This window comes from Anabrus simplex, chromosome 1 (genome assembly GCF_040414725.1).
Source record: "Anabrus simplex isolate iqAnaSimp1 chromosome 1, ASM4041472v1, whole genome shotgun sequence".
In the NCBI taxonomy this organism is placed as follows: Eukaryota; Metazoa; Arthropoda; class Insecta; order Orthoptera; family Tettigoniidae; genus Anabrus; species Anabrus simplex.
This window is the reverse complement of record NC_090265.1, coordinates 263279795-263300552: the sequence shown is the minus strand read 5'-3', so window position 1 is coordinate 263300552 and position 20758 is coordinate 263279795. Positions and strand designations below refer to the sequence as shown.

Genomic DNA, 20758 nt, shown 5'->3' with positions numbered 1-20758 from the left:
ACTTCACGTCTTCACGCAGTCTAAGAACATCATCACCAACTGCTCCAAATTCAGAATGACCTTGACCATTTTGAACTTTTCCTTGATAAATCTCAAAGCTATGGATGTATCTAAAGATGTGCTTGAAATGGTCAATCATAGGACGTAAATGTATAAGCCGATCATTGATGTCTGCTGGAATGTTCTGATTATCAATGAAGTGCAAATACTTCCGTATCACGCAAAAGCAATTGTATATCATATTGTCAGGTATTACTGACAGAGCGCAGAGTATATTGTGACATTTGTTGTGAAGACTACATTTTCTACAGACAGCCCTGGTTCTTCATCCATTTTGTTCTAAATGCACAGAGATGAGAATATATGACAAATGTGCCATGAAACATCAGTAGTCTGTCTTGGTTTGTATAAAAAATTCCAAAAAAACTCTACAATATGGTGTAGTTCTAATTGAGTTTATGACAGTGAACCATAACCTCTCATACATTTAGACCTCATATGAGGCCCCTATATTATTACACAAAATAATGGTAATAAATTGCATGTACAATAAAAATACTAATACCATAGGAAAGAGCATGCTTTTCTGCTATATAAAACATTTTTACTTATGAATTGCATATGTTTGTAAAGGACGTATCAATTTCAATAATTTAGTCTCCATATGAAACACACAAACAACAAGAGCACCACAGCAGCCTACAACTTCGCAGCTGCTAGGAAGTGCTGTTATCTCATAGATATAATTGTAACTAATATCACACCTCACATGAAGTCTAAATTGAAGAACAGAGTCATAATTTTCTACAAATTCATAACAATATTAAATGAATGACGCACTAAACGAAACATAATTTTGGGACCTCATATGAGGCTTGTACGCACGAGAGGGTTAAGATTACATAAAATCAGCTTCATGGTCCGTATCGCACTTCAATAGATTCACAATTAAGTATCGACTAGGTGGAAAATAAATACTTAATTGTGAAGGGTTAAGATTAGGTATTCGGAGCATGTCAACGCTATAAAATATAATAAGTTTTCAGCATTTGACATTTGACTCCAACCACAAGTTTACCGACATTGAACACGATTTAGAGGTCCATCAAATGGCTAATAAAGGGCCTCTCATGAATATAATTGTAAATTGTTTTATCCATTTTGATCAATACCTTAATCCTAACTTCAACCTAAATGAAATTTCTGAGAAGCCTAACATTCTTTGTGATTTACTAATTAACTGGTTTAAAAACATCAAAATTCCAAACACAAGCGCGATCCTTCAGGCTATGCGCAATACGCATCCCCGTCAATTACCACCACTACCTCATCCTTCCTTTCCACCTTAGCCCTACTCCCCTGCTTTGGCTCCTCCTCTTCCCCCCCTCCCTCTCAATTTCCCTTCCCCTCCGCTACTCAGCCTCTGTTATTGCACTCTTCAGTAGCCCGGCTCCACTCCTTTCAACAACTGCGCCAACACGCTGCTCAAGGTGAGTTTGCCTCTTTTCACTTGACTTTCTTTTTGTCTATGTACATTTTATCACGCCTAATTTGGCTTTCAATCTTTTCATCAGGTCTCCACGATTCCATATCAAACGGGGAATCATAACATTGGTTCAGATTAATATCTTCACATAACCACATTGTTTGCTTCGGCACCACATGAGTTAAGCTTGCTGAATACCACAGATTAAGAGAACAAGCTTTATTCTTCCCAGGGATAACATATGTTTTGCATTTTCCTTTTACAAGGCTAAAGATACACCTTATGATCTAAACACCTCAAGCTGGACTATTTTCTTGTGTTTCAAGACTTTGCAACTGAGTTACCTTCTCAGATTTTATAGAATTTTACTTTATGGTCAGACGCACCATACTCTCATCATCTTTTACCACAATTTTAACTTGTTACAATTTAACATTTATCATTATAGGTGTTGTCATATGTTTTATATTATTTTTTTATTAGTTGTGATTTGCTCAATTGATTCATTGGCTGATGATGCACAGTGAGCATCGAAACTAGTACCGATCTTGTATAAAATGACATGTGATCTCTCATCAGTAAATTGTCATTGTATTGAAAGGCGGATCCTGAACATTTTCAATTTACTGTAATCAAAGCTGTGATTCGTGACAGAGGTGGGAACACATGTTTCTGAAAGTGTTGTGATTTGCTCAATTGATTCGTTGGCTGATGACGATGCACAATGAGCATCGAAACTAGTACCAATCTTGTATAAAATGACATGTGATCTCTCATCAGTAAATTGTCACTGTATTGAAAGGGTTGATCCTTAACATTTTCAGTTTACTGTAATCGAAGCTGTGATTCGTGATGAGGTGGGAACACATGTTTATGAAAGTGTGTGTGATGGTAATAACTGTAATATTTGAATAAGGATAATAATGATACAAACAAGGGTAAATTTAGCGAGTTTCTTATCCCTGTTAATAATTTGCTGTAAACTCTAAATTTCTCCCAGTGAAAATTGCTGTGGATATCTCATTAGTAGCGAGTTCAACAATCGTAAAGACAACAACACACGTTAGTCATTGATTTTAATAAAGTAAAATACTACCTTTCCAAAAACTAAAGTGTTGCGTTTTTTTTGTTTGTTTTTTCTCATCAGTTTATGTTGATAATTTTATATATCAAATATAAAATTTTTATTTTTTTTTATTTTTTTTACAGTGATCTTAGGTGGAGATGAATTACCAGACTCAACTCTTGTGGAAGAAGGCATAAGAGCTTATCCATGGCATATTGACACAAAGTATTATACTGCTGACGTCAACCTCTGCTCTGTTGCAAAGAAAACATTAGGTAGTGAACAGTTTGCAGTGTCTGTTGAGGCAGTTGTCATTAAATTTGACAACAACAGGGTAAGATACATTTAATTTGTTCTAATCTATATATATCTATATAAATTTAGAGTTACAATTTAACATTTGTCATTGTAGGCGTTGTCATATGTTTTATATTGTCTTTTGATTAATTGTGATTTGTTCTCTCTCTCTCTCTCTCTCTCTCTCTCTCTCTCTCTCTCTCTCTCTCTCGAAAACAGCTGGAGAGAATATAATAAAAATTGATATGCAAAGTCGGGGAATAAGGTGCTACAATCAAGGCCAGAAATAATTGTATTCACACTGAGTGAAATGGTAGTTTAGGGAAAGGCCGAAAATGTAATTCTCAAATATTTGTTATTTTTAGTGGTCGTATCTTCACGACAATCGGTAGGCAAAGCTGGGGAAAATGTCGCTTCAATCTAGACCAGAAATAATTGTATTCACACTGAGAAAAATTGTAGTTTAGGGGAAGGCCTAAAATTAAATTCTCAGATATTTATTAGTATTCATATCGATAAATACTACATAACTAAAGTCATATAGTGTTAAATTTCCAATCATTTATGTCTTATACATTGTTACCATACCAGCTATGAACACAAGAGATATTCATGAATTTGGATTTTTTTTTTTTTACTAAGCCCATAGCAGTGCCAAGTAACAAAAATGGACAAAGAGAATTTAATGAAAATCTGTATGTAAAGTCAGAGAATAAGGAACTACAGTCTATGCTATATATAATTTTATAGGACGCCCTAATATCACAGAGTCGAAAGAAAACTAAATGTCAAGGCCTACAATATAGAAAGCTCATAAAATTGATCAACAATAACATTACATTGTTTGTTGTGATGTGCTTTGTGTCTTCTGTTGCTATTCATCTCCGATAGATAGGATTACTGCGGCATACCAATAATTTTTTTCAGTTAACCTTACGTGGCACCGACACAGATAGGTCTTATGGCGACGATGGGATAGGAAAGGACTAGGAGTGTGAACAGAGCGGCCTTGGCCTTAATTAAGGTACCCTCCAGTATTTGCCTGGTGTGAAAATGGGAAACCACGGAATACCATCTTCAGTGCTGCTGACTGTGGGGTTCAAATCCACTATCTCCCGGATGCAAGCTCACAGCCGCGCGCCCTTAACCACACGGCCAACTCGCCCGGTCATACAGAGTGTGACAGCCTTTCTGAACATTGGCAGGAAGTAGCTGGGGAGTTAGGTACCTTTCTTCTTTAGCATGCATTTCCTCTGGTTCTTAAATTTTCTGATACTACTGGTATGTAACACACTGATTTATCATAGCATTCGCGCTATTCAATCCCTACTCTGAGGCACTGATTGGAATAAGCAGTGTGCATATTTAATGGAACAATGGCGGAGGAGTGTTCACGGCTGTCTGCGGCCTGATCATTCCAGCTCTGGAACTTTGGACCGTTAGATCGGCACCGTAGTACTGTTGTTAAAAGTGAGAAAATGTGCGGTTTTTCACTTGATCGAGTATTTTATATAACTAGGAACATTTCTCTGCTTCATGATGCCTCTAAATTCAATATATTAACAAAAGCCTCACTGATTAATCATGCTAAGCCTTATTTTGGAATTTCACACAAGAGACTTGACCAAATTACGAAAGAATTGCGTCGAGATGTTGAATTGGTCTGGTTGCCTGTCGTGCATTGCGACTTAAATGCCATATAACTCATTTGGGTCCGCCTCTGTTGTGTAGTGGTTAGTGTGATAAGCTGCCACCCCCGGAGGTCTGGGTTCGATTCCCGTCTCTGCCACGAAATTTGAAAAGTGGTACGAGGGCTGGAACGGGGTTCACTCAGCCTCAGGAGATCAACTGAGTAGAAGTTCAGGTGTCACAGAATGTAAAGTTTCCTCACACAGATCTCTGATTACATTTTCACAGTTCCCTTTTCCTTGTGCATTTGTCATATTAACACTTGCTATTTTATTTTTCACATAAGCCCAAATGGGTTCTTCTTCTTTATCTGTTTACCCTCCATGGTCGGTTTATCTCTCGGACTCAGCGAGGGATCCCACCTCTACCACCTCAAGGGCAGTGTCCTGGAGCTCCAGACTCTGGGTCGGGGAATACAACTGGGGAGGATGGCCAGTACCTCGCCCAGGCGACCTCACCTTCTATGCTGAACAGGGGCCTTGCGGGGGGATGGGAAGATTGGAAGGGATAGACAAGGAAGAGGGAGGAAGCGGCTGTGGCCTTAAGTTAGGTACCATCCCGGCATTTTCCTGGAGGAGAAGTGGGAAAACAACAGAAAACCACTTCCAGGATGGCTGAGGTGGGAATCGAACCCACCTCTACTCAGCTGACATCCAGAGGCTGAGAAGACCCTGTTCCAACCCTTATACCACTTTTCAAATTTTGTGGCAGAGCCGGGAATTGAACCCGGGCCTCACGCTAACCACTACACCACAGAGGCGGCATGGTAAATAACACCAGGAGAAATGGCATTCTATCTAATTCATAGGAAATGGTATCAGACTCATATGCATGGGGATAATAACAGAAGAAATGGCATTGGGATCGCGCTGGATCCAAACAGCTGGTTGAAGTGAAGGGAGTGAGTGATAGAATCCTAGTCGTGAAGCTCATGTTACTGGTATATAATAAAGCCCTGAACATCATTACTGTCTATGCTCCACAAACATTGTGATAGGGCTACTAAAGGTGAGTTTTGGACAACTATCGATGGCGTTCTCCGAAATAGTCCAGTAATTGAAGATCTATTTGTAGCCGGTGGTCTGAATGGACATATAGGTCGAGAAAGATTTGGGTTTGAAAGAATAAATGGAAGGGTCTGGAACGAATGAAAAAAAGGGAAATGTTCTTCAGACAGTCCTTGCATATGGCTTTGCATGCTGAATACGTTAAAACTCCCTCTTTGGATCAATGGTAAAGTTTTGGCCTCCGGATCCCAAAATAGCGGGTTTAAACCTGGCAGATTGTCATATTTTTGAAGGGTGGAAGGTAGTCCATTTGATACTCCATGTTGTACAATGTTAGCATGTAAGATGATCTCTGGCAACACAGTTGGTTTTTTCACGATAAAATTCATTAAAACATAGCCACAGATAGCCAAGAGAGATTTTGTTTACTCTACCGTCTAGTAGGCCTAAAATAAAATGTAGCATTGAAATTGACGAGCAAGCAGCCAGATCACGTCAAATTAAATTGCTTGCACACGGTAGCTGATGCCATTGAATTATTATTACCTTCATTAAGAAAAGGGATGAGCACTTGTTAGTTCATAAAAGTGGTGGAGTGTCATCCCAAACTGACTGCAATTAACCAGACGAATTACCCTGCGATATGTCATGAACTGGAAAGTCATTCCCGGAGAATGCCTGACTACTCAGTATAGGCTTCTGGTTGGTGATGTCAAAATAAAGTAAAGAAAGTGTCAGGACTTCAGAGCCAAAAGCTGCTAATAAGAACCAGACGGCGGAGACTCCGTGGAGTGGAAATAACTTGTCTTCAAGAAGACATTCTTAATGCAGGCGTCGTGCAGATTTATCAAAATGAAGCTGACCATCCTGAGCAAAATCAGCACTGAATGCTCTCAGTTGTAAGGGAATCTGCCAGAAGAAATAAAAGGGAAAAAGCACCCTCAGGAAAGAAACCAAGCAGCCAAGAAAGAAGCTAAGAAAGCTCTAATTGTGATAAAATATTATGTATAATGCCTGCTGTACGAACAACTAAAAATAAAACTGGAATAAAAAGAAGTCTTTTGAATTCGTAAGGCATGGAAAAGGGCTGAAATATATAGCCTATCATGCACATTAGGTGCATTATAAGTAAAAATAAAGTTGTTTTTATCAAGAACGCTGGAAATTGCATTTTCAGGAATATTACTGAATCAGGAGAACCCTACGAGAATCTTTGAAAAAATCAATGTCCAGTTCGTCCCGTGATTTATGAAACAGTAGAGAAGACCATGAAGGAATGAAGACCAGTAAAATTCCATGACCTGATGAGGGAAATAACTGGTTCACTATTCTCTTCAATAAGATGATGAAAACTGATTCCTGAGGACTGGAGGAAAGATACCATTATCCCAACTTATAAACACAAAGGAGGTGCTCAAGATTGTGGGAACTACAGAGTAATCAAGCTTCTGAGCCATGCCGTTGAATTCTGGGAGAGGATCACTGAAGAAAGAGGGAGATAACTGGTAATAAATTTGGATTTATGACTGAATGGTCCACAAGATATCCCATTTTCGCTCTCAGCATGTTGATGGGAAAGTACCGATTGTGTATAAAATATCTACATACGGTCTTCAGTGATCTTCGTAGAATGCCACATGATGTTACTTGGTGGGCAGTGAAGAAGAAAAATGTCCCTTATTCTTATATCCCTACAATCCAACATAAGGAATAGAATTAAGTAATTTAATAGATATATACTTACCAGATATTATAATAGGAGTTGAATCATGGCTGAGAAATGATATAATGGATGCAGAAATTTTCTCACGGAAGTGGAGGGTGTATCGTAGAGATAGGATAGGAATGGTAGGAGGGTGAGTATTCATTCTCATGAAAGAAGAATTTGTAAGCTACGAAAAAGTTAAAGATGACAAGCACGAAATTCTAGGGGTAAGGCTCATTTCTAAAGATAATAGGCAACTTGATGTCTTTGGAGTGTACAGACCAGGAAAGGGTAGCGCAGATGCTGATTCAGAATTATTTGATAAGATAATCAGCTATGTGGGAAACGATAAGGAAAGGAACGTGATTGTAGCGGGTGATCTCAATTTACCAAATGTCAATTGGGAAGGTAATGCGAACAACAGGAAGCATGACCAACAAATGGCAAATAAGTTAATATGGGAAGGGCACCTGATTCAGAAAGTGATGGAACCAACTAGATGGAACAATATTCTGGATGTGGTGCTGGTAAAACCAGACGAGCTCTATAGAGAAACCGAAGTAATAGATGGTATTAGTGATCAGAAAGCGGTTTTTGTCGTAGTTAAAAATAAATATGAAAGAAAGGAAGAGATTAAAATTAGGACTGTTAGGCAGTACCATATGGCTGATAAAACAGGCATGAGGGGGTTTTTAATAAGTAACTATGGTCGGTGGAAAACGGTAAATAAAAATGTAAACAGACTCTGGGATGGGTTTAAAGCAATTGTTGAGGAATGTGAAAATAGGTTTGTACCTTTAAAGGTGTTAAGGAATGGTAAAGACCCACTATATTATAACAGGGAAGTAAAGAGACTAAGGAGGAGGTGCAGGTTGGAAAGAAATAGTTAGAAATGGCTGTGGAAGTAAGGAGAAATTGAAGGAACTTACTAGGAAATTGAATCTCGCAAAGAAGTCAGCTAAGGATAACATGATGGCAAGCATAATTGGTGGCCATACTAATTTTAGTGAAAAATGGAAGAGTATGTATAGGTACTTTAAGGCAGAAACAGGTTCCAAGGAGGACATTCCAGGAATCATTAATGAACAAGGGGAGTGTGTATGCGAGGATCTTCAAAAGGCAGAATTATTCAGTCAGCAGTATGTAAAGATTGTTGGTTACAAGGATAATGTCCAGATAGAGGATGTTATTAATACTAAAGAAGTATTAAAATTTACCTATGACAGCAATGACATTTACAGTAAGATACAAAAGTTGAAGACTAGAAAAGTAGCTGGAATTGATAAGGTTTCGGGGGTTATACTAAAGACAATGGGTTGGGATATAGTACCATATCTGAAGTACTTGTTTGATTATTGTTTGCATGAAGGAACTTTACCAAATGAATGGAGAGTTGCTATAATAGCCCCTGTATATAAAGGAAAGGGTGATAGACATAAAGCTGAAAATTACAGGCCAGTAAGTTTAACATGCATTGCATGTAAGCGTTCGGAAAGCATTCTTTCTGATTATATAAGACATGTTTGCAAAATTACTAACTGGTTTGATAGAAGGCAGTTTGGGTTTAGGAAAGGTTATTCCACTGAAGCCCAACTTGTAGGATTCCAGCAAGATATAGCAGATATCCTGGATTCAGGAGGTCTATTGGACTGTATCGCGATTGATCTGTCTAAGCCATTTGATAGGGTAGATCATGGGAGACTACTGGCAAAAATGAGTGCAATTGGACTTGACAAAAGAGTGACTGAATGGGTGGCTCTGTTTCTAGAAAACAGAACTCAGAGAATTAGAGTAGGTGAAGCTTTATCTGACCCTGTAATAATAAAGAGGGGAATTCCTCAAGGCAGTATTATTGGACCTTTATGTTTTCTTATATATATCAATGATATGTGTAAAGAAGTGGAATCAGAGATAAAGCTTTTCGCAGATGATGTTATTCTGTACAGAGTAATAAATAAGTTACAAGATTGTGAGCAACTGCAAAATGACCTCGATAAAGTTGTGAGATGGACGGTAGGCAATGGTATGATGATAAACGGGGATAAATGTCAGGCTGTGAGTTTCACAAATAGGAAAAGTCCTCTCAGTTTTAATTACTGCATTGATGGGGTGTAAGTTCCCTTTGGGGATCATTGTAAATACCTAGATATTAATATAGGGAAAGATCTTCATTGGGGTAATCACATAAATATGATTGTAAATACAGGGTACAGATCCCTGCACATGGTTATGAGAGTATTTAGGGGTTGTAGTAAGGATGTAAAGGAGAGAGCATATTTTTCTCTGGTGAGACCCCAACTAGAGTATGGTTCCAGTGTATGGGACCCTTACCAGGATTACTTGATTCAGGAACTGGAAAAAATCCAAAGAAAAGCAGCTCGATTTGTTCTGGGCGATTTCCGACAAAAGAGTACCGTTACAAAAATGTTACAAAGTTTGGGCTGGGAAGACTTGGGAGAAAGGAGACGAGCTGCTCGACTAATCAGTACTGATTAGGTGGTGAATTCAATAAATTAACTTATTGTTCCAATCAAGTATCATCAATACGGATCAAGAATTATATTTTTCACATGTAATAAGTGGTATGTTCCGAGCTGTCAGTGGAGAGATGGCGTGGGAGGACATCAGTAGGCGAATAAGTTTAGATGGTGTCTTTAAAAGTAGGAAAGATCACAATATGAAGATAAAGTTGGAATTCAAGAGGACAAATTGGGGCAAATATTAGTTTATAGGAAAGGAAGTTAGGGATTGGAATAACTTACCAAGGGAGATGTTCAATAAATCTCCAATTTCTTTGCAATCATTTAAGAAAAGGCTAGGAAAACAACAGTAGGAAATCTGCCACCTGAGCGACTGCCCTAAATGCAGATCAGTAGTGATTGATTGAAACAAGATGATGGTGAGAAGCTCTTGTGTAAATGCAGAAGAAATTGCAGTTAAGGTTGGCCTGCATCAGGGATTTGCTCTTAGCCAGTACAAGAACAGCCAGAATAAATTTGAAAAGACAGGTGGAGGGGTAAAGACCTGCAGGAAGACCTAAAATGTGATGGATGGATGGATATGATCAAGGTTGATCTAGTTACCAGAGGATGGACAGTGGATGATGTTCTCCATGACAAGTTGCATATGGACAGGAAGAAGTGGAAGAGGCTTATTAACAGAACCCGGGGAACTGGAACTGTACAATGATGATGATGATGATTAATCTGCAGTTCTGATTTCTGCCAACAGAACAAGTGTGACCTTGGCCTCCATAGCTCAGTGGTAGAGCTTCAGACGCAAAATTAAAGATTTTATGTTTGATTTCTGCCTGCATCTGATTGGCATATTTTTTTCCTTTTCAGGTGTATTATATGTACTTGGTACAATTAATTACGCTGAAAGTCTATATAAAGTACATTGGGGAATATTCTTTGCATGTAATCCGTCTTGTTGGCTTAGATATAAGGAGACTGTCCTCATGCTTAATAGTTGTATGGCTTAGAGTAAAATTTAATTCACTATTAAGTGTTACCAGAATTAAAGACTGGTTTTGAGGGACTTAACCGGGTGACTTGGCCGTATGTTTAGGGGCGTGCCGCTGTGAGCTTTCATTCTGGAGATAATGGGTTCGAACCCCACTGTCGGCAGTCCTGAAAATTGTTTCCTTGGTTTCCCATATTCACACCAAGCAAATGCTGTGTCTGTACCTTAATTAAGGCACGGCCCCTTCCTTCCCACTCTCAGCCCTTTCTTGTTTCATCTTCGCCCTAAGATCTGTGTCGGTCTGACATTAAAGCCAGTTGTAAAAAAATGAGGGACTGGAACACAATGTATTCAACCTCATATAACATAATTCAGCAGGTTCAAATCCCATTCTTACCATGGTTTGCCACTTCCAACTCCAAATGTATGATTAGTTGAAACGTAAATAATGTGGGCTTGGTTGCTTCCCACTAAATCCTCCCCGTAGTAAATATGTATTATAGCCCAGTCTCTACAACACAGCAGATCATCAAAATTCACTCACATAAGGAACAGAGCTGTTAACCAAGATCTTCAAAGTCTGTTCTATGAAGCAACATACACTTTTATTATCACAGGAGTGATCATTTTACAGAGCATAATCATAAACTTGGCTACTGTAAAATATAACATTACTAAACGCTGTGCATATACGTTCTGCAGTAAGTAATTCCACACAAGCACACCATTAAATGCAGTCACAAACTTCACACAAGGTGCTAACGAATATACATTATAGTTACATTGTAGTTTGAATCACATGTTGTGTTAGAAGCTCAAAGTGCATTTTGGAAATTCATCACCCTGAAGGACTAGGGCCATTCCACAATTTGAGAAAATACATTAGTTTTTGGCTAGTTTACAACTGGTAATGTGTGCCAGATATGTCTTGGATGAGGTTATGGTAGGAGGGGGAATTGTTACTTATTTTGTTAATGATAGGTGAGGCTAAGAAAATATTTGTCAAGGAGAACTTGGTACATTCTCCCTGTTTCTGGTTAGTAAATATTCTCAGTCTCTGCCCTACAAAATTCATAAAATTAACCTGGATATCACTATTATCCCTTATTTACAGTGTTTGCGACACTGACTGCTAAAGTTTTAATTTTGCATAATGGCTACTGCATAGGGTACACCGAGAGCTAATGTAGCCTATGATTGTTAATAATTTACAATTGCTGCCTGAGCATAGAGTGTCTTCAATTAGCGCTTTGAAAACTAGGCAGTTTAAGAGAGCAAAAGTTGATGCTAATCTAAGTATGGGAGAGGGAATATAATGTACACTACAGTGAAACGTCAATTCTCCATTTTTGGAGGGACCCTAGGGGAAAAAAAGGGGGGGGGGGGGAATGGAAAATTTGGGAACAAATTAAAACCATCAACAATCATGTGGATGATGAGCATTCTTATATCCACCTTAAATATAATGTAGAGCAATTTGTAAAGAAGTTGAAGATGCTTGTCTGACAGATGAAATTAAGATCACATGTTTGTCATGGCCAGTGTTCCGAGTTGGAAGTCATATTGAAGTAAATCTCGTGAGTAGTAGCAGTGCTTTCAATGTGACATTTAAATGTGTTGTGGATGACCATATAATTACCTAGCAAAACTGGATACTGTTGTGATTTATGATAAGCATAAACAGTCCACTTTGTGTGCAAATGATGACACATGCTTTGTAATTTGCAATATTTTTTTTTTACATTGTGCTTTTCATGTGTTTTAGTTTTTTCATTAATAATCATTATAAACACAGTTTTATTTGTTATTTATTACTTTTGTTTTCTTTCAGCTCTAAAGCAAATGAAAGGATGAGCAGCTAAAGTATTGTATTACTTTCTAAATTTTCCAGAATGATGGCCTTGATGTTGTTGAAAGCTGGTTGGCATTCCTGAAAGAGTTTGAACCTGAAGTTCAAATCTTACTTTGTGATCGATGTTACGAAAATCCAGAAGTTGGTCTCAGCCGTGTTGCAGGTAATAAGTAAACATTGCAAGGAAATTGAGATTCATATAAACTTTCTATTGTTGATGAAATGTTTGAAATAACTTTCTGTTTCAGTCCAGGAGTGGTGTGTGGAGCAGGGTTTCGAACTCGTGGAACTAAACCCAGAATTGGACCCTGAATGGGAAGAAGAGCAAGACTTTCTGGAAACTACTGGCATAAAACGTGTTGTACAAGCAATGCATGCACATCTCTGGCCTAACCTTCGAATGAAAGGTATTCTTTCTTCGCTGTTCATCGTAATGCACTCCATTAGTATAGTTCTCCAGACAGGGAATATTATGTACACTACAGTGAAACCTCAATTCTCCATTTTTGAAGGGACCATAGGAAAAAAAAAAAAACACACTTAAAATAAGGGAAAGTGGAAAATCTGGGAACATTAAAACCATCACCAATTTGGCTAAACATCACAATAATGACGAGACTCCGTGGCTCAATCACTTTGGGAGTGGCGACCCCATCGTACTAATAGCCTATAGGCCTATCTGCTTCAATCATTCCATTCCTGACCCGGTCAATGACTGGAAAACAGGTTGTAGGTTTTCATTTTCATCACAATAATTAAATATATTGTAATCTTACAAACACTCCGAAGCCAAACCAAACTATAGCCCTATCGGGTCCTGACCTACCTAGTGATCACTGCTCAGCCCAAAGGCCCGAAGGTTACGAGGTGACTCATGGTCAGTGTGACGAATAATCTCGGTCATTATTTCTGGCTCTCTAGACCGGGATCGCCATCTCACTGTTAGATAGATTCTCTGTTAATGGTAATCACGTTGGCTAAGTGGACCTGGAACCAGCCCTCATATCTAGGTAAAAATGCCTGATCTGGTTGGCAATCAAACTCGAGGCCTCTGGGTGAGAGGCAGGCAAGCTCGACCACCAGACTGGCTATGGACATTTATTACACAAGTTAAAAATCTTGATACTTTACATTCAGTTTTAGCGGGTAAACTTCTTTCAGGTCAGCAACTTTGATGAACAAAGCCCATTGAAAAATATCTAAATAATAATGCCAAACCAAACAACAATCGATCACATGTAGTTTTGAAATTTCTGATGTAATAAAATAAAGCACATCTGATGTGCCTAACATGATGTAAAAATCGCTTCCTTTCTTATCTTCCATTGTAATTTGGTCACCGTTATACTGTTTGTAGTAGGATCTGGAAGTCTTGTACTGCATAAATTAGGCCTACATTGAGTTGTAAAGGTCATGTTTAACTCAAGAGTTTCGAATGTAAGTATCGATTCTCAAATTTCTTCCAGTCACTAATCATAAGCACATTGTAAAGACAAAAAAAAGTCATCAAAACTCCAGAAATTTCAGTTTATTCATGACGCTGAGCTCAGCTAGAAAGCCCTCAATTATAATATGACCAAAACAATAAATAGGCAATACCAAGACTTTCCATGGCTTTATATATATAAGGTGTAACATCTTTTCTGGCCTTTAGAACTTAATAGTGTCCGATCATATTAAAATACGCAATTCTTGTTGGGAAGGAGCAATTTCAATTCCTGTCTGAAAGCCCAGTGAGTAACTAGTGCCTTGAGAGAAGAGTCAAAAACTTGTTTGGTGTTACAATCAAAAACAGTAAAAAATAAATGTTTTATGAGTACAAATAGTGATAAAACTCATTCCATCTTCAAGTGGAGCTGTTGAAATGAGCTGTCTCCTTTTAGTTGTTGCGGCCAATCTCTGCTTTATGATTTCTGTGGTTCCCTAAATAATACCAGATGGTCCCTTATGCAAGTTCACCGCCAATCGCTTTTCCGGTAGGCTACCATAGTTTCTCTAATTACTGCAAAGACAGGACATTAATGTTAAGATAAATAAATATTGTACCAGTAAAATATAGCCCGGATTTACTATTTAATTTATAATCCCATGAGTTATGTCTCAGGGCAGTTCCAGGTAAATTATAGCTAGGGCTTGGTGCAGGAGGAAGGATCCTATCTACAAAAAAACTTGAACGTTCTTTTAAAGAATGAAGTTTATTCGAATAAATGCATGTTGAATTGGATATCACCTTGGTGTAGATTTTTGTCGTCTTCAACATCGCCTATCTGGTAACCTGAACTCCCAGGTCACCATGCTGAACTGGAATGGAATTCGTTCTACAGGCCTCATTCGTCACCATAGAAGGGAGCTGGAACACCCAGGTTGGTCCGCCATGGGATCAAACTCGCACCTCTGAAGTTCTAGACGGTCTCCGACATTCTCCAATGATCTTGCAGGGTTATCACTCGTTTTTATTACTTACAGGGGTGTCTACAATTGCACAGTCCCCCGACACTTATTTGACACCAACGTTTTATTTAATGTTGACGTAATATGACGTTGATCTTAACTAGTCCCTTGTATATAGAATTTAAATGTTATTTAAAGATGAAGATGCGGATAGCATCGAATTCAGAAAAGAAATAGATCACAGTTCATGAACATAAGCTTTAGGAATAACGAAACTGAAGACTGTTCACGTATTATGCACAGTTCGTGGTTGCTTTCCACTGAAATATGGCCGTACTTGATACTAGAATAAATACTCTTATAAGGGCTTCTGATAAGTTCACCTGCATACACCCCAGCATCAGTGGGTAGGGTCTGACACATCCCTCTCTGATGAGTCTAGTGTCAGACCTAAGACGAAACGCTGGTTGATAGAGCAAACGCCTAAAAAGCCTTACATCTGATATGTTTTTGACTAGAATAAATATACGACTGCTCAAGAGTTTATTCAATGGACACTGTCGTTAGTAACGTATTAATAAATTATTAATCACTTTGAGGAAGAAATAACACTATCAATTATTATGCACAGTGCAAAATTCGACTCGGTTTGAATTAAGTATCGTTCACTTCAACCCAAAATTTGAAGAAATAATAAAGTTAGCAATTATACACAGTTGTAAATTCACTTCACTATGAATCCAGTATCGTTCACTTCTACCCAGAGTTAATCACTTGTGTTGTCGAAGCACTCGAGTATAAATTGTGTAATAGGTAGTAATCACTTGCATTTAGGGTAGTGAAAAAGTTCAAACACTTTCATGATCACTTCTGCTTAATAAATGAAATAAAATAAGCTAAGTTTTGAGAAATTCCACAGTTAATAATATAATGTAGTAGTGTGTGACTTTGAAATTCACAACACTTGTTGGTTAGACACTAAGTTCCACAATTATAAAGTGGTAAGAAACTAAGTTCCACAATTATAAAGACTTGTCACATACCGGTATCGGAGTTTCTATACGCGCACAATTTCTAAGTTCCAATCAATTGTCAGAACCTAAGTCCACTGTAAGACTTGTAGAATTCGAAGTTACTATACGTGCACAAAATCTAAGTTTCAATCAACTGACAGAATTTAAGTCCACTATAAGACATATCACATATCGGAGTTTCTACTCGCGCACAGATTCTAAGTTCCAATTAACTTACGGAATCTAAGTCTACTGTAAAGACTTGTAGAATTCGAAGATAGATTTTGACAGCACTTTGTCTATACGGACAGAGTAATAGTGTAGCGTGGTGAGTCAGACTGGACTCCCAGCTATGACTTGGTTGGGTTGAGCTTGTCTTATATATGCTTTGTGCTTCTACGTCATCAGATATCATGATTTCTATGAAGTGGAATAACTCTAGAATCCCTCGATGGATTTACTTGAATCTGAATATTAGAAACGTTTACATGGTTCTCTACAAAATGGCATATCTCTCGAGTTGACACGATCATTAATACAGGAGTTAAAAAATGTATTTCCTAGTCTTACATTGCGTCCATGTCGCTTGTACAGCTGTAGCTGCCTCAGGCAGGCTCGCTTCACCAAGCGTAGACAGACCAAGTTCACAGTAAACGTCTTGCATGATGATTAAATATAATTTATCTATAAAATGCAGCATGTACCACGCATAACTGGTACAATGTATCATAGCCGTCCTTTCGTAATATACTGTTTCTTGAAAAATGCTTGATCGAGGAATTAGCATTTATGGGACTGAATTTTCTGGACGGTTCATATGGGAAATTGTTTCTACGAGAAATGGATAATGCAGGATTTTTAAAACATGATTTAATTAGGATGCTCGTGGGACCATTCAATTTGAAGGAATAATTGGGGAAAACGTAGTTTCCAGGAATGGGTCATAGATGTTCCACTTTATTTGTGATACTACACTGCAATGGCGAAACTACTTGGAGTCATTTGAGGCAATGCCTACCCTAAGAAATACGATTACATTATATAAATATTGTAACAAATTTATCTGCTGTTGTTATTGTGCTAAAACTACAATAATCTCTATTTAATATGTACTACATAGTTGACAGCAGACTATGTGCTTCGCTGATTGCCCGCTAGATGGTAACAGCGGACTACTTGTTCTGACAGGGAGGCAGCAAATAACTTGATTCACCCAGGACTTTTTGTTTTGTTTGCGTTTCACCAGCTTGGCGATTGGAGGAGGGTGGTGAAGGGAAGTTAGGTTACCAACTGCGTACCTCTCTCCGCTAAGTCTATGGTCTGTTGAGGCATGCCTCTTCTGCTATTCGAGTGTGTGGAAATTTCTAGTGTGGAGGCAACAATGAAGTACGTATTGTTAATTATGTAAGTGCCCGCGCTATTCTTTAGAGTTAGTAGAGAATCAGTGCATTATTGGCAATATTACTGACAATTCAGACATGGAAACAACCAGTTAATTTTCCGAGTTTCTGTTGTGTAAAACAAGACTGACATCTGGCTGAAACTCACGTTTAAATTTTACAAGTCTTTTGTACTCTTTAAAATGTAAACCATTCCCTTTTTGGACTTATGAAGAGAAGTTGGATGCCAAAATCAAAACATGTACAGTATGCCTAAGGGTACGTCCAAGATGCGCGCTGGTTTTCTAAGTCAGACAGTCGGCGCTGACTGTCTGACCCCGAGCGGCAGGTGGGATGTGGCCATTATGAAAGCTGGTTATCAGCGCAGGCAGAGCTATGAGATACAACTGATCAGTGTAGCATGGAACTAACAAGAGAACAGGCTGCAGCTCTATTTCTGTTAAGTGACAATGTTACAACCAAGTTAAAACAAATGAGAAGTGCTATACATCCAATTAATGAATTAAGATTTATTTACGGGGAGTACAAACACCTTTTTCCACAGTTACTATAGAAATCTTTCTCCAACAACCATCAACGATGTTCCTATTCGAATGATCTTTAATTCGCTTATCCCATATCGGAGAATTAAGTTGAACTTTTGAAATCAAATACTCCATCTCCATCATTAACAAAATGTCAAACACCGAGCTCGATAGCTGCAGTGACTTAAGTGCGGCCAGTATCCAGTATTCGGGAGATAGTAGGTTTGAACCCCACTGTCGGCAGCCCTGAAGATGGTTTTCCATGGTTTCCCATTTTCACACCAGGCAAATGCTGAAGCTGTACCTTAATTAAGGCCACGGCCGCTTCCTTCCCACTGCGAGCCCTTTCCTCTCCCATCGTCGCTGTAAGACCTATCTGTGTCAGTGCAACGTAAAGCAAGTAGCAAAAAAAAAAAAGTCAAACACATTCAACACGAAAATCAACGGCCTGCGCGGCAGGTTGTCTGAATTCCGAATGAACTAATCATTCTGATAAACATCTGAGTCAGACTACCAGTGCGCAGGCTTTCTGCGCGCAGGTGCATTATGGCCAGTCCCATTTAGCAGCAAAGGATATACTTATGCCGACTCTGCACCGACTGTCTGACTCAGAAAACCAGCGTGCATCTTGGACGTACCCTAATTTAGATATTAAATATTTTGATGGTAAAGTAGCTAAATATTTTCAATTTTTTTGGTATATACGATACTCGTGGTTTTGTTATAGGGTCTACGTGTTCTGTTTGGCGGTGAAAAGGAATGGACTTTAAATGGGATAATTGTTACAGAAACATTCTTAGAAAAGCGGAGAAGCATCCAAATTGAAATAAACATATTCAGAATGAAGAGAAATTCCATTTACTTCAGACACCGGAGGATAGAACATTCTTTATCTGAAGGTGCAAGAATTCAAGCCATTAAACATAACGAAGTTGTAAAACTAAATCAGCTTGTTGTTGAGAAACTTGATATTGTGAGTTTTCTTGGGAAACAGGAGCTTGGATTTCAGGGTCATTTTGAAGGGGAAGACTCGATCAGCAGGAGCAGTTATCTAGAGTTTTTAGATCTTCTTTCAAAACAGGAACAGTACATTCGAGATCATCTCCAGTCCACGTCAGGCTTTTAATAATAATGTTATTTGCTTTACGTCCCATTAACTAATTTTATGGTGTTCGGAGACGTGAGGTGCCGGAATTTTGTCCCGCATGATTTCTTTTAGGTGCCAGTAAATCTACCGACACAAGGCTGATGTATTTGAGCACCTTCAAATACCACCGGACTGAGCCAAGATCAAACCTGCCAAGTTGCGGTCAGAAGACCAGTGCCTCAACCGCCTGAGACACTCAGCCCGGCATGTCGAGCTTTAAAGGAACATCAAGCGAAATACAGAATGAATTAATTAAATCTGTAACTACCATAATCCAGGAGATGATCAAAACACTTATTATATTCTTATGATTTCATTGGTATTCAGGCAGATGAGACCTTAGATGTGTCAAATTGATTTCAAGTCGGTGTAATATTCCAGTTCTGCTCAAAACAGGATCCAACAGAAAGATTCATAACACCGGGCAAGTTGGCCGTGCGGTTAGAGGCACGCGGCTGTGAGCTTGCGTCCGGGAGATAGTGGGTTCAAACCCCACTGTTGGCAGCCCTGAAGATGTTTTCCGTGGTTTCCCATTTTCACACTAGGCAAATGCTGGGGCTGCACCTTGATTAGGGCCATGGCTGCTTCCTTCCAACTCCTAGCCCTTTCCAATCCCATCATTGCCATAAGACCTATCTGTGTCGGTGCAACGTAAAACCACTAGCAAAAAAAAAAAATTCATAAGCTTTCATGATGTTTTGATTGATAAGGCTGCATCGGGTTTTATCAGAATTAATTGTCAATATTCTGCAAAAGTGAGGGATAATTGATAAAATCGTATGTCAAACATATGACAGGTGCTCCTCAATGGCAGGAAAGTTTGGAGGGTGTTCAGCATTATGTTAAGCAAGTTTGCTGACTGGCAATGTTTTTACACTGTTATGCCCACCAATTAAATTTTGTTCTTCTCCATTGCTCCAGAAGAATAAAATCAATCAGGTTCTTCATTCATAAGCTGACAGCATTTCATTGTTTTTAGTAGATCCTCAAAAAGAGCTCATCTTCTGGAATCCAAAGGATTCAAACTTCCACAAGCATGTACTATCTATTAGAGCTTTCATTCCAGAGCAGTCAACACAATATTTCCACACTGATGATTTAAGACAGGTTTTTGAAGATACCGTATTTCACGGCATAATCGTCGCACTTTTTATACCAAAATTTTCGAAAAAAATTGTGGGGTGCGACCATTATACGATGAATATTTAATACCAGTATTTGTATTACTCAAAAAATGTATTTATAACTAAATTGTATTTGATACAAATTTAAGATGCACGTAATACTCGCGTTTATACATCAAAATAATTAAAATAGTCTAAAACAAAATTCATAATTTTTCGCAACAATTCGGCGAACGTTTTTCCAACCTGAAAATAAAAATGAATGTATTAAGTTAATTTGTCATTAATTTGAGTATTAAAGTTAAAATATTACACTTGCAAAAATTATCGCTTTGTTGTGAAATGCGGACTTACCGGTACGCAATTTATTCCAAATCTTAGGTGTCGCTATCGCAGGTTTCGCTATCTGATGCGCCGTCCTCGCCTCTGTTAATACCAGTATCAGATTCTTCGTCTCCCTGCCACACTGCGTCATCTTCGGAACCGTCTAGTGCATTCGAAATCCCAGTCCTTTTGAAGCTCTTGGAGACTAGTTCAGGTGGTATAAGATCCCAACTCTTCTTCACCCACGAGCATAACAAGTCCAAGGGTG

At 38.5% G+C, this 20758-nt stretch overlaps 1 protein-coding gene across 1 annotated transcript in view; it reads left to right on the top strand.

The window, feature by feature from the left end:
* LOC136886624 (alpha- and gamma-adaptin-binding protein p34) overlaps positions 1-20758 on the top strand; it is a 115365-nt gene that overhangs the window by 26145 nt on the left and 68462 nt on the right. Inside the window, exons 2-4 of the mRNA XM_067159429.2 lie at positions 2696-2886; positions 12607-12730; positions 12816-12974. Of these exons, the coding sequence (XP_067015530.1) occupies positions 2696-2886; positions 12607-12730; positions 12816-12974 (474 nt within the window). The remainder of the gene's footprint in view (positions 1-2695; positions 2887-12606; positions 12731-12815; positions 12975-20758) is intronic.